This window comes from Rattus rattus, chromosome 9 (assembly GCF_011064425.1).
Source record: "Rattus rattus isolate New Zealand chromosome 9, Rrattus_CSIRO_v1, whole genome shotgun sequence".
In the NCBI taxonomy this organism is placed as follows: Eukaryota; Metazoa; Chordata; class Mammalia; order Rodentia; family Muridae; genus Rattus; species Rattus rattus.
In genome coordinates this window covers 35660164-35675380 of record NC_046162.1, presented here as the reverse complement: position 1 = coordinate 35675380, position 15217 = coordinate 35660164, and the positions used below count along the sequence as shown (strand labels likewise).

At 46.3% G+C, this 15217-nt stretch overlaps 1 protein-coding gene across 1 annotated transcript in view; it reads right to left on the bottom strand.

Moving 5' to 3' along the window:
* Window positions 1-224: 224 nt before the first annotated feature.
* The window catches only part of Fstl4 (follistatin like 4), a 433128-nt gene continuing 418135 nt past the window's right edge, over window positions 225-15217 (bottom strand). Inside the window, exons 14-16 of the mRNA XM_032911962.1 lie at window positions 11039-11146; window positions 2368-2477; window positions 225-1039 (exon numbers count right to left, since the gene is read on the bottom strand). Coding sequence (XP_032767853.1) covers window positions 337-1039; window positions 2368-2477; window positions 11039-11146 — 921 coding nt within the window. The 3' untranslated portion in view covers window positions 225-336. The remainder of the gene's footprint in view (window positions 1040-2367; window positions 2478-11038; window positions 11147-15217) is intronic.

Below are 15217 nucleotides of genomic sequence, written 5' to 3'. Positions count from 1 at the left end.
CCCCAGGCAACGTGGTGTGCAGCCGGGCACAGAGACGATTTTCCTGCACACAGCAGCATGAGTTCTCATCATAGCTCAAGGTATTGAACCACACCTCTGGATGAAAACCCCCCAGTCTTGGTGGCAGCGCATACCTTATACTAGGGAACTTGCAAGGAGACCAGTGTTGAACCACAAAGCGAAGTACAGGGTTTGGCTTGTTTTTTTTTTTTTTTTTTTTTGTGTTTTTTTTTTTGTTTCCGTTTTTGTTTTTTGTTTTTTTGTCTGTGAAAATGTACAGCGCGTCTGGTTGGGGCTGCGGTGTCAGGACGAGGGTGGTTCTTTACCCGAACCCTTTCATACCTCCCCGACCCACACCACTGTGGCCGCACCTTTTATGCCTGACACCTCGCACCTCAGGGCGTTTTGTCTCCCATTGACCAGGAACAGAGAGTCTTGAGCTGCTGTGAGGAGGTACTGTCCAAAGAGCCCGCTGTCTCTCAGGACTCTTCGGGGTCCACCCCAGGGTGGGGCTGGTCCCCTGGGTGGCTCCTTTAAGTTCTTCAGCCTACCCATCTTCCCAGTGGACAGCTCCAGAAACAGCAGGTCCGGCTCCTTGTCCAGAGTGGCGTAGGCGTTGTACTGATTACCTTCCGTGAAGGAATGCTGGAATGCCAAGTCAGAGATGCCCGGGTTTATTTTTAGATCGTATAGAGTCTGGATCTCCCCCCGGACTGTGACCTCCTGCACGTGCAGCCAGGGGCCCTTGTTGGAGACGCTGACGATAAAGCGCCCGTCAGGGGACACGTGGGGGGTACCCGTGATATCACTGTTGGGGCCTAGCACTGAGTCGGTGACACTGTCAATGAGCAGCTGTGGACCAGTGGAGGTAGGGGTGTCCTGTCGACACTGCACAAAGAAGTAGCCGCCGAGGTGTGTATGTGCCATGGCCTGAGGCATACAGCCGTAGTGCCGCAGGCTGATTGTCTTGAGTGACATCAGAGTCTCCAAGTCGACTTTGTGGACGGCAGGGTCAGTCTTGTTGAAGATGAAGCCAAACCTGAGAGGCGAATGATTGGGGTCAGAGAGCATCTGCCATTTGTTTTAAATGATGGCATCATCCCAACCCTTCAGTAGCTAACGGTCTACTACTAAGATCTATCATTCTGCAGCAGATGCTTCTAGAAGTCAGTTAGCTACACTCTTCAACCACATGCAGTCGAGGTCAAATGCTCGTGGATTTGCGCGTTTGCAAAAGCCATTCATCTTCAGAAATTGGGAAGAGGGGAGAGGCCCTTAATGTGTCTCTCTGGGGGTGCCTTTGGATGGCTTCCCTAGCCTGTGTTAGCTGGGTTGGGGATCTGGGCTTACGGGGCAGGTATGGAGAAGAAGACAGATATACCTCTCTTGCCCTACTGTCATAAGGACACAATCTTGCAAATCAGCGTGTTCTTGGGACGACTGGTAACTCGGGATTTGAAGACACAGATGCAGCCAAACAGGACAGAATTTCTGTTTGTAGCCCTGGTGTCCAGGGAGGAATGCACAGTGTGGTCTCCCCTCTGCCATCTATGATGTGGGCCCCGGGTAACTTTTGCCTCAGAAGTCAAGTTGTGCTCTGGTGCCCTTCGTCTACAGAGCCTAGGCCAAGCTTGTCTCTCTGAGTGTCAGGGACTTCCAAGAAGTCTCTGTCTGTTCCCAGGGCAGTTGGGAAGACTGCAACAGAGAGGGAGCTCAAGTAGATGGGACTTGGTCACATCCAGCTTTTTGATCTTCTGTTGGAGACTGCCTGCAAATATGGAAAGGTCTGACTCCGGGTGGGACTTCCCAGAGATCCTGCTCCCAAGAGCCTAGCTCATAGATTATAGAGCCCTTCAGTGCCAAATGCACCTGAAGAATAGGAGAAATCTGTTTCTATAATTTCCTCCTGAAAAAAACAAAACCTGGCATCTCCAGAGCAGGCAAATGCTCCAGGCATTGACTTTAAAGCATCCTTAAAGAAGCAGAGGGAGAAAACCGTGCTCTTAAAAGGAACTTGAACTTAAGAGCTACTTGGAGCATCCAGAGCCTGAGCCTGTACCACTCCAGTATCCTAGTAGGGCTCATTCCAGCGTGGAGGCTCTGCAGAGAAGGTGCTCATAGGAAGTAGATCTCTGGGGTCTTGGTGACACAACAGAGGAGGTTGGCAGAGCCTATGGGTGCTCTATGAAATGAGGAAGGAAGGGGAGTGGCTGGTCTCTAAAGACTGAACCTGCTGAGTAGTTTTCTATCGAAAGGCAGAGCAGGAAGTAGTGGGAGGGCAAGAGGGGATCTGGTGCCATCCTGGGCAGGACTGCCCAGGTAGAATGGGGCTGAGTGTGGCCTGCCGAGGCGGGGTAGACCAGTTACCTGATATGGTTGATGATGAGATTTGTTGGAGGTATAAAGAAGTTGTCCACTCCTGCAAACGGTGTTCGGATGAGGTGCTGGCCTTGGCCGGTGCTGGCTTCTGTGATGACCTGGAACACAGGGAGGGGTTTGTGGGGGGGCTTTTCAGGAAGGGGCTGTAGACCCCACAGAGAGGCTGCCATGGGATACATGGTTGGGTAAGCCCTAGTCTCAGGGAAGGGACAGGAGCCAGGTGGGTGCTGCTTGGGAACATGGAGATCAGGCCTCTGTCCTTCTGGACGAGTAGTTGGGGGGACTGGAGAGAAGGCCCAGACTGTCCACCCCCTCCTCCATCAGACCCATCAGTGGGCTCTTTGTCAGCCTCCAGGAGGGTGGGGTGAGGACCTAGGGAATGGCACCGGGCTTTCCGAGGAAGTTACCCTCCACAGTTAAGGGAACACGTTCAGAGACAGAGCCTTCCCAACAATGGACCTCGAGTGTAGTCATCTCTGCTCAATCTCAGAGAAAGAGGGAGAGTGTCCTGGACGAAGGCCTGATGGGCTTGGAATTTTTAACATAGTTATTTGGTGTTTTTGTGTGTTTCTGTGGGCTAGCACATGTGTGTGCACAGCTGTGCACATGCTAGTGGAGGTCAGAGGTCAGCCTTGGGTATCATTTCTTTTTCTTTTTTAAAAAACATTTATGCATATGAATGAACCTGTCTTCAGACACACCAGAAGAGGGCATCAGATCCCATTACAGATGGTTGTGAGCCACCATGTGGTTGCTGGGAATTGAACTCAGGACCTCTGGAAGAGCAGTCAGTGCTCTTAACCACTGAGCCATCTCTCCAGCCCCGGGTGTCATTTCTCATGTCCCCATCTACTTTGTGTTTGAACCAAGGTCTCTCACTGACCTATAACTCATCAGGTAGGCTAAGCTGGCTGGCCATAAGCCCCCAGGACCTGCCAGTCTACCTTCTCGGCACCTTGGCCCTGGGATTACAAGTGTGCATCACCATGCCTTTTTTTTTTTTTTTTTTTTTTTAAATGTAGGCCCTGGGGATTGAACTCGGGCCTTCATGCTTGTATGACAAGTACTCTGAGTCGTCCTCCTAATCCGGAATTTATTTTCTTTAATGCTAGGTACCTTAGCATGGTTTTCTGGGGATTTCTGCCCGATGTTGTTCTCAAAACGTGGAGACTCCAGACTTGGTGAGAGAAGGCAGGCATCCTACAGGGTTGTCACTAACGCCATGATGGCATCTTAGAGTGTGACTCTAGCTGTGCAAAAGGCCTTGCTCCCTATGTTGGTCCCATCCTTTTCACAAACTGGAGCATGGTTACCTCCGTTTTCCCCACAGGCAGTGCTTTCTGATGTGCAGACTTGGCACAAAGCAAACCGGTCCATGCCCTGGTGCGCGTCCCTGTTGTGTTGACTCAGGGCAAGTTTAGCTCCAGACAGAACCATGTGGTAGGAGAGGTTGGACAAGATGAATCAAAACGGGGCTCCTTGTGTGAAGCCACTTGGACAAGGGCTAACCTAGACTCTGCCTTCTGTACACACCCATTGATCTTGTAGGCCGCTGCCCAGAGAGAGAAGCAGATCCAGAGAGTGGTATGGCTCAGCCGGCTGACCGGGCTCACAGGCTCAAGGGCACTAGGGACAGGAAGCAGACCCTCAACTCTCAACTAGGAAGAGGAAACATATTTTACGCTCATGTTGGGGCCATGGCAGTAGCAGAAAGGACCCAGGTTTCTGCAGCCCCATAGCAGCCTACAGGACACAGGCAGTAGTCTCTGATGGGGCCTGCTGAGAACACTGCTTGTAGCACCGAGTGCTTTTGCCTTTTAGGAGAGGGACTGCCTTCCGGCTTTCACTTTCATGACAAAAACAAACAGCAGCTGGCTTGCCCGTTCAGGCAGGTTTGAGGCTGGAGTCCTCCATGCCAGCCTTGGGGGGTGGAGGTTGTCAACCGGCAAGATGCTGGAGCAGAGGGATGCATGCTGTGATTTCTACCCTCTAAGTGGTTTTGAAGCTGCACAGAGCATTTTTTTTCCTGTGATTTTTCTATTTAACAAATGGCAGGATGCTTCCCTGACAAGACCCCGGGAGAAAAGCTCATGGAACTGGACATTAAGAAAACACGAGGATTAGATATGGGACCTTAGAGAGACTCTGGGAAACGAGGCTGAGAATTCCAAGGCAGCGTGCAATCGCTGCTTGATACCAGGCCTGTCATTTCAGCTTATAATAGAGGTGGAAAATTACAGGCTGTCACCGGTCAGTGTCACTTGCGCTTCGCCACCCTGACACCCTGCATTCAGAGGCTGCTTCATCAGACCCAGCACCATGAGCCACTGACCCCACGTGGCAGGTCAACTTTATTTTTCTGAGCCATGAGGTTCTTCTTGCCCTGGTCTTGTGTCCTAGACATAGCTGAGCCCACAGATTCTACAGAGACAGTTCGGAAGACTTCTGTGGGCTCAGCGCGGGAAAGATACAGTGATGACACTGCAGTCCAAGGTGTGACCTGGATGGAAGGGATTGGACGGGAATGCCAAGCATCTCCCTTACATGGGTGGACAGTGCCAGCTGAGAAGTAGCATTTGGAGGGATAGGCTAGAGGTGACCGAATGCTGGGCCTGGGGTCAGGACATGGGGGAATCGGTGATGATCCCTTGTGGTCAACACCAGTTGCCCAGGAGAATGTGGGAGTGAGCTTCACTCATGGACTCATCTCCACATAGCCAGGGCAAAGTTTATCAGATCCCTGAATAATGAATGTTTAGACAGAATGGTAGGATGCTTCGAGTGCCTTACAAATATCAACAGCATGCTCATTGCCCACACTTGTGGTCGCTTTCATTGCCTGTGTTTTGGATTTGGGGTCCAGGGGTCTCACTATATATTCCAGGCTGGCCTTGAACTCCCAATCTTTCTATCTTCGCATCCAGAGTTGCGGGGTCCTAAGTGTGCGGCCATGTATAGCTTTTCAACTGTTTCTAGGAACATTTTATTATTAGGTTATTTTAAAAAATTGTGTATGTATGTCAGGGGGTGCTAGAGGAGGACATCAGATGTCTTAGAGTTCAGATTGTGGGTGGCTGTGAGCCCCCTGATGTAGCAAACGCAGGCCCTCTGTGACAGTGGCATGGACTCGTAAATGCTAAGCCCTCTCTCCAGGACTTGGCTTACCTTCTGATTATCAGATATCACAGCCTAGAACATGTAATTTTACAAAACCTTTGGCATTTTCCTTAATGATATATTTTTTGTATTCATATGCATGTAAAAGAATCCTACGAGCTGAAATGTTTCCTATATATTAAGTTCAGCTCCTTGTCTGTGTTGATAGATTTTCTCATGTGTTATTTTCTTTCCGTGGTACGTACAATTTAGGCCCATCTTTGATCAAGCTGTATTATATTTAATCACTGCTTTACACATTCGTTACATTGTTGGGCACACGGCTATTCATCATCATGAAAGTCTCTCCTGCTGTCCACAGCTTTTAAACTTGAAGGCACCTCACCCGCCACTCACTGCCTCTCACAAGCATCCCTTTGATCAGCTGTTACCACTGTCTCAAGCCTCGAGGTCTCTCCTTTTATTTCTTCTACTGTATTTCTTTCATGTCCTCTCTCCCCGTTTTGGTAATGGACACTGGATTTAGGGCCCACATGTAGGAAAGCGTAGGAGTTACATTCTAGTCTTTTTAACTCCTAAATGCATGCATGTGCTTGAGTTGGCCAGAGGACAACCTTGGGTGTTGTTCTACGCTATAGAATCATTCTATGCATGCATGTATGTATGTATGTAAGTATGAATAACCAGGTCTCGCTCATGTAGTCCAGGCTAGCCTCAAATTCACAATGGGGCCAAAGATGACCTTGGACTTCTGATCTATTTTAGCTATTTATTTTATGTGCTGCGAGTGTTTGCCTGCTTGTATAAATGTGCACCGGGTGCATGCTGGGTGCCTGCAGAGGTCAAAAGAGAATGTCAGATCCTCTGGAACTGGACTTAAGGATCATTGTTGAGCCACTGTGTGGGTGCTGGGTACGGGATCAGGGTCTTCTGCAAGAGCAGCAGGTGCTCTTAACCACTGAGCCATCCTTTAGCAATATGTTCGCCGTTACTTATTTTTGAGACTGTATCTCAAATGGATCTTGAATTTGCTATGTAGACTGGGTTGGCTGGCTATAGGGTTCCAGGAATTCTCCTGTTTCAGTCTCCCCAGAGACCCTGTACACAGCTTTAAAAAGTTGAGTGTGTGTGTGTGTGTAGAAGTGAATGTGGGGGGGTGAGAGGACAACTTTTGGGGGTCAGTTTCTATCCTTCCACCATGAGTTCTAGGGATGGGATGGGATTTAGTGGTTGGGCTTGTGTAACAATCGCCTTTTCTCACTTGGTCATCTTGCTGGCCCCCACATTCCCTTCTTTCCCCTCTATGGGCTTGGGGCATCAGGTCCCAGTGTTTGTAACACAACACTTTACTGATTGAGCTATCTCTCTGCTCCACTTCTTGTTCTTTTTTGAGGTGAGGGCTAAGTTACTCAGGCTGGCTTTGACCTAACTTTACTGTCCAGGCAGGCCTTGAGCTCATGACCCTCTCTCCTTTATCTCCGGAGTAGCTAGGATTATAGGCCAGTGTCACTAGACTTCGCTTTATATTTCTTAAAAACAAATTATTCCTAATATTTTTCTTTTTATACCCTATAGAATCATTGTATGTATGTATGTATGTATGTATGTATGTATGTATGTATAACCAGGTCTCTCTCATGTAGTCCAGGCTAGCCTCAAATTTACAATGGGGCCAAAGATGACCTTTGACTTCTGATCTTCCTGCCTCTACTTTCCAAGTTCTGAGATTACAGTCCTACGCCACCATGTGTGATTTTCTGTGGTGCTGGGGATGGAATCCAGGGCTTCATGCCTGCCAGGTAAGCACGCTGCTGACAGTCTCTCTTTGCCTTAAGAAAAGCGGGGGGAGGGCAGGGGCTGGGGAGATGGCTCAGCAGTTAAAACACAGGCTGCTCTTCTAAAGGGCCTGGTCTGGGTTTAATTCCCAGTATCTACATGGCTGCTCACAACTGTCTGTAACTCCAGTTCTAGGGGGTCCAACAACCTCCCACAGACAGACACGCAGACAAAACGCCAATGAACATAACAAAGGAGAGATTTGGGGAAATGGGATATTCACACCCCAACATTTTCTCTACTCTTCTTTGCCCACGAAAGTAAGACTTGTGTTTTTGCTCAGCCCTGGCTTCCCCCACTCTTGACTGTAATAACTTACATTTATTATTGTATTATTTCTCTTTCACTCTCCTGGCTTTATCTAGTTCACACATATTTCAAGGTGTTTCCTCCTCCGCCTGCTCTCAGACCAGTCTCTGCCTGTCAGTGCTGGGCCTCCCATCCCTATATATACTGTGATAGCATCTCTGGTCTGCCTCGTCTGATGCTTGTCTTGTATCTTCCCTTGATGTCCCCTCAGGCTTCTCAGTATTGAGCCTCTGGGTGCACACACACCCTCCTGTCTTCCTGGATAAGTGACATCTTTGATGGGGCAGGTCTGTTAAAGCTCAGCTCTTTCCTCTTCCGACCATGTGACATGTGGTCTTTTAGGTAACTGTTGCGGTGGGAAGTCTAATGCCTAATGTTAACCCGATTGTCTGTCTTTTATGGGGATTTGTTATTCCAACCCAAAGGCTTCCCTTGTCAGAGTTTTCTTTCTTGGAGTTCAGAATTTTACTAAAATTGCCAAGAGATATATTATTTCTCATCACCTCGGGCTGCAGTTTGCAGAGACTGCTCTCTGAGAATGATTGTATGTGCACAAATGCGTTCTCCACGTGTGGGGACCAGAGGACAACTTTGTGGAGTCCGTTCTCTCCTTCCGCGTTTACCCAGTTCCCAGGTACTTGAACCCTGGGTGTTTAGGCTTGTGTGGCAAGCACTTCTATCCTCTGAGCCCTCTCTTCAGCCCTGGATCTCTTTGAATCTACAGTTCTTTAACTCAGCAATTATATTCCAAATTTGTTTGATTCTTTTTTTCAGATACTCTATGCTACTCTGGTTGTCCTGGAATGGGCATCCTTCTGCCTCAGCTTCCTGAGCGCTGGGATTATAGGTGAGTAGCACCACACCTAGCACATTTAACGTTTGCTTCTACTGCAACTGGGACCTTTCTCAGAACGTTAAGGGATCCTAGTCCATATCTCCAGCTCTTCATAGGATATCCCTTTGGGAAGATTTTCTCTTTCTTTCAGGTTGCTTCACAGAAATGCACTTTTCTTTTCTAAATCACTGGTTTTTAAACTGGAAAGCCAGTCTTACTCATGTGTTCCATGTGTGCACTGTGTGGATGCTGGGAATTAAACCCAGGCCCTCTGGAAGAGCAGCCTGAGCTCTTAACCGCTGAGCTATCTCTCCAGCTTCTTCCTTTTTCCGTTTTTTAAAGGTACGGATACGCTGAGGATGTGACGGTCTGTAGTGTGTTTATCTGGCTTGCTCAAAGCCCTGGATTCCACCCCCAGGACCAGAAAATTAATAAATGGCGGTGTATGCTTTGTGGTTGAAATAAGACCAATTTTTTGGTAGCCCCCCTCTGAATTTCATTCTTAGAAGCATTCTCAGGAAATCTGTCCATGTTGTGCTTTGGATGTGCAATGTTCCCCCCACCCCCCACTTACTGGTTTGAACACTTGGTCTCCAGATAATGATGCTGTGTTGGAGGTGATACATTGCTGGAGGAAGGGAGGGCCTTGAAACATGCAGCCTGACCTTGTTTCTGGTACCCTGGCTGCAGCCTATCCCCACTCTGTGGTGCCTTCTGGGCTGTGATGGTCTACCATCAGGATGGATTCAAAGGGTGTTTGGTGAAAGTAAGCCCCAACTCCCTAAGCTCATTTTCCTTTCTTAGTGGTCTTTATTTTGGCTCTAGGTCCTTTGATGAGCTCTTCTGTTTGACTGTCAGATTTATCAGACCTGGGCCTCTGGCCTAGCAATGGCTGGGAGGAGGAAAAGGCCAAGTTATCTCCATTTACTTCTGTTGGTTCTAAGAGACCATTCAACCCTATCGGCCCACATCATACATTTGCATGGAGTGAGTTAACTCCTCCCTTTTATCCCCATGGTTCTGTGCATTGTTTTTTAGGGGAACCAAGGAGGAGACAATTTTGTGACCCCCCTCCCCAGAGGGCTTAGTGGATCCCCAGGGAGAGATGCAGGACCCAGGCACACGCAATGCCATATAGTGTCAGTTCTCTATCTGGTGTAGGGAGGATCCCCACAGATCAGCAGGGCCCAGCCTCTTCTCAGGATGCTGGGTATAGAGTAGGGGCTTCAGAGCCATGCAGACTGGGGCCATGGTCATGGGCAAATCACTTAACTGTCTGTAGCCTAGCACTCTGTGTGCATTAAGTCCAAGTACTTTCTCTGGGCCTTGAGGCACGTGGAATGCTGCTCCTGGTCATTGACTAGAATAACAGTTTCAATAGTGTTTCTACCAAAGTCATGCTGGCACATGACTTCTATAACTCCAGTGTTGGGAGTGTTGAGAGCTGATGGGACCTTCCTGAGCTCCATTCATGAATCTCTATTCTCCTGAAGGGATTTATGCAGTCTGTATAGTATGGGTGAGTTCTCACAAGAACAGATTGGTATAAGGGTAGTCTCAAGCCCTTTTCTCCTTACTTGCTGGCACATGTGCCCCTTCTACATACATCTGCTTCTCTTTTTTACGTGTCCTACATGAGGGGATGAAGCACCCCTGCCTATGATCTCCCACTAGAAGCTGACCAGATAAAAAGCCTCCTGGTCTTAGATAAAACCATGAGAGAAAATAGATCTTTCCCTTTATAAATCACATAACCTGAGGCATTTTGTTACAGCAGCAGAAAACAAATGGAAAGAGCCCACACTCGTGACTTTTAACACTATTCCTCAGATGGTTTGTTCTTTCCAAGAAGAAGAAAACATCGTCTTCCTTTTCACCATCTGGACTCCAGAGGATCATGCTGTTTGGCCCCCAAGAGTTATCAACTCAGGAGAGTCAGGTATGGTGGGGCTGGGTAGGGACTAAGTTGTCATGAAATTAGAATTTGATTGTTTTACGTCGTTTTCAGTTGTAGTCCTGGTTGAAGATACCTTGGGAATTGCCTAATGGGACTATTGTTTGGAGGCTAATTTTAGTTTTCTTTTGTTGCTGTGATCAAACACTCTGACTTAAAGCAACTTATGGGACAAAATGATTTATTCAGCTCACATTTCCAAGTCAGAGTCCATTTTTGAGGAAGTCAGTGCCAAAACCCAAGCATGAACCTTGGAGGTAACTACTTGCTGGCTTGGGTATAGGTTCAAGCTGAGCTAGCTTTCTTACACAGCCCAGAACTGCTTGTATAGAGGATGGTGCCTCTCACAGTGGGCTGGATCCTCCTACTTCAATTAACAATCAAGACTACTTATCCAACGGCATGCCTATGGGCCAGTCTGCTCTAGACAAGGTTTTCAACTGAGAGTTTATTCTTAGATCACAAGTAAATCTTACTAATATTGTTTCCTGCTTTCTTCTCAAGAAATAGTTTGGATAGATGACCACCCAGGGATGCAATGAGACAATCACTTTACAGCAACAGGATCCTGTATAGGCTGAGTATCAACTTTAACATGCTCAACCTACCTGTAGGCTTGGCTGGGACTTGTGCATGTCCCCCCAGCTCAGGACCCACACTTGGTCATGTGACTTGTCATAGGACAGCTTAGCTGGCAGAGGGTCCACACCTATGGACTTGAAAAGAAACAGTGACAAGTTGGTCATTGCTGAGGTCACATCACGATGGTCTGAACTTTTGTGTATGTGGTCATCTCACAAGGGGAGTTAGGAAGCTAGCCTTGAACCCTTGGCAACGATCCTGATTGGAAACCCAGGGCGGAAAATTTCTCATGGCCTTTGTCCTCAGAGGACAAAAAGACACAGTGAGCTGTCTCTTTGAAGCACCTACTTTCTTGCTCATATTTTACCTAAAGTATTCTAGCTCCAATCGGATGAAGAATGAACATAGAGGTTTTATGAATTCCACTCAAGAACCAGCCCAGGGCTCTTTTTATTCTTCCTAGAAGTCTTGGGGGCCTCTTGGACCCTTCAGCATGTACTTGGGTTCTGGTGAGTTGGTACTTCTATCCTGAGGTAGATTTTGAGACCACCCATTGCTATGCTCTTACCTTTGTACTACTTTTTGTTGCTCACCCATTATTTGAAGGCTTTGGACTTGGACTACAGCACCAGCAGGCACATAGTCACTTTGTGAATTGAAGCATCTGAGAGTGCCGCCAAGCAAGGCCACAGCTTCTCCCAGGTCCCACCACAAGAATGATGTTTCCTCCTTTTTATAGTGTCGACTTTTGTTTAAATTAATCACTCTGTATACATTGTGAGTGCAGGTGCTGAGAAGGACAGAGAGAAGGGCTTTCTGCTCTCCCCTGGAGCTGGACTCAGGTGTGTGGGTGGTGGGAACTAAGCTCCATTCTGACACAGAACAGCAAGCACTCCTACTGCTGAGGCATCTCTCCAGCCCCACAGTGCAGTTTTATGCTCTATACGTCCTTGTTCTAATTGATAGCTCCCACCCACTGAAGTCCCAAGGAGAGGCTGGAAATACTTTTCAGGATTGATGTAGCTGCTGGTGAGGCTGGCCAGTCTCTCACTTCCGGGTCATGCTCTCACTAAGGTGGTGGTCAGTGTTCGCTTTTGGATTGGTTTTGCAATCAGCCAGGAGACACACCCTGAGCTGTGCTTGGGAGCTTGTGCTCCTAGAGAAGTTTAACTGAGGTGAGAAGAATGTGGGTGCTACCCTTCCACAGACTGACTGAAAAGGGAAACCAGAGAGAAAGCACTCTGAGCAGCATCAGTCATTGTTCTCCTTTCTGAGGGTGGACTCGGGATGACCAGCCCCTTCACATTGGAGACTCTAGGGGCTGTGGTGGACTCGACCCTCAAACCTCCAGTCAAAATAAACCCTTCTCTCTTCAGTTGCTTCTGGTCAAGTATCTTAGTCATAGCAAGTCATAAGACAAGGAGCTAATACCAAAAGCTAATACCGAAGGCTTTGGCACCCGGCACCCAGCACTGCCATGTTCCAACTGGGGCTTTCCACTGCATGGCAAAACTACCGTCTGAGGATGTCAGTTTCTTAATCTTTCTAAAGACCCTTCTCCTGTCTTCCTCCTCTCAAACATGTCCCATTTATCTGCCCTCTTCCCTGCAAAATTTCCTTGGCATTTAGACAGTTAGCCATTGTCTTCCCTTTCTACTCAATCCCTTCTTGTGAGATTTCATGCTTCTACTCAGTGCTGTGAAAGAGGGAGCTGAAGAGCTAAGCCAAAAAGTTGATTAAATTCAGAACGGGATTTTCCATAGTCTCACTGTGCTGAGGTACCAAAGTCTGTCAGGAGAAAAGAGCCTGAGGGAAAAGCCTCAGGATTAGGGGATGGACAAAGCAGACTCAGCCTTAGAGAAATTTTAAAATGATCAACTTGCTACTCTTCCTGCCTAGCAGAGGAAAGGGCACATCTTTCTGATGGATGGCAGTTATTTTAAAGACTTTACAACTTAAACATATGTAGAATTGTTTGGATTAAAATAAACACTAGGCATTTCAAGAGGCGGAGACCTTTTTTTACTATTCAAAATCATAACAGAAAGGGCCACAAGAAGACAATGAAGAATTTATATGAAGTTGGGAATTAAATAGAGAATTTGAAGGAAAAATGAGTTATCTGATGATGATGATGATGATGATGATGATAATCAGGCAAGCTCATATTAGATGCGGGAGAAGGCAGGATTAGTAAACTGAAGGACACATTGAGGGACATACAGAACTGAAACAGGAGGAGACCCACAGGATGCAACGGAAAGGCACAACAATGTGGATGTGGGTGGGGGTGGGGATAGGGATGGGAAGAGAGTTGAGTACCAGGAAGCAGAGTATTTAAAGGCACAATTGCTGGGAATTTTTCTATCTAATAAATGTTCATTACACAAACTCAAGAGCCTCTGGAAACCTTACATTGCTGTTAAAAACGCTAAACAAAGAGGAAGGCAGAGGAGGAGGCAGGAAAGATACAGTCGGCCCAACAACAAAGGAAGAAAAGGATGGAATCTTAATAATGCTGAAGGAAAATAACTGTCATCTAGAGTTATTCAGAAATTAGCAAGTATTTTCACTTCCAACACTAAAAGAGCTAATAAAAATGACCTCATTCCAGCACTTGGGAGGCAGAGGCAGGAGGATGGTGAGTTCAAGGCTAGCCTGGCTTATGGAGTGAGATGTCAAAACAACTACCACATACCTCAGTAATAAAGAGGATTAGAAAGATGAATATATGGGTAAATATCAGTTATTGCCTGGATATAGATACTAATTTTCATAATACTATAATATAAAAGGCAGGAAGAAGGTTAAAGGAGTTAGTGATTATTGAAGAAACGAAGTATGATGGCTAGTGTTGAACTTTATATTTGATCATTAGAATCATTAGGGAGATGGGCAGCTTGACTTGTCTGTGTTGGATTATCCTGACTACATTAATTGAGGTGGGAAGTCCCGCCCACTATTGGTAGCACCATTCCCTAGGCAGGAGATTCTGGACTGTTTAAGAGTGGAGAAAGTAAGCCAAACACTAGGTGCATTTACTAATTCACTGCTCTCTGCTCTTAACTATCAATGTAATGTGACTGGCTGTTTCATACTTGATTTCCTTGCAACGATGCATTGCAATCTAGAATCACACCCTTTCTCCCCTAAGTACTTTTGTCAGGGTATTTTTTTTTTTTAACACATCAGCAAGAAAAAGGAAGCCAAAATAGAAGTTAACAATTTACATGTGATGATACTATCAGTACAAAGATGTGTGTTGTAGTTTTTAAAATAATAACACAAGCAAATCTTCAATAAATAATGGAGAGAAATAGAGCACAAATATTTGTTAAAGCTAAAAGCAAACAAAAGGAAAAGCAACGTGAACAGGCTAAATAAAAGGTAAAGTTGTGGAAACACTCAACTCTACCAATTATACTAAATATGAACGGACCAAATATTTTAAGAGACTAAACTAGATTAAACTTAAATGTTATGAAAGAACATCTTAAATATAAGGAAGAGGAATATTGGAAAGTAAAGGGATGGAAAAATTGTGGCAGGAGAATGCTAATTAAAATATTACTTAGCTATACCAGCATTATTAAAAAACAGGTTCACAGCATTCCCAGAGATAAAAAGGGATATTTTATAAGGAAAAATCTTTCTTCTAGGAAAGGACTATAGCCTTAAGGTAAAAAAATGATAAAACTTTGAGAGGTAGATAACTCCACAGTAGAGTGGATTTTAAAAGCACACCCCAGCAGTTGATAGACTAAACGGACAAAACAAATCACCTAAGAAAGGAGATCTAAACAGCACAATGAATCAACTTGACGGAACTGACACACATTAAATAGCGCATCTAATACCAGAATACATGTTCTCGTAAAGTGAACATGAAACATTTATCAAAGTTGATCATGAGTTCGGTTTTAAAATAAGCTTTAGTATATACTTCAAAAGATGAAAATCATTCACTGCGTTCTCTGATCACAGGAATCCATTACAAAAAGATAAACTGAAGACCTCTTGTATATACCAGGAAAAAACCACAGCTCCAATGACGCTAATTGTCCTTTACACCCATGTTTCCCCCAGGGGCAGGACAGAGACACCTATGTAGATTGGCTGCAGGTTAAGTCTCTAGTCCTAGCCCTTCGGTGGGAAATCACTATTGTCCTGCTTTCCTTGTACATGTGTCTGGTCAATCTGATCCC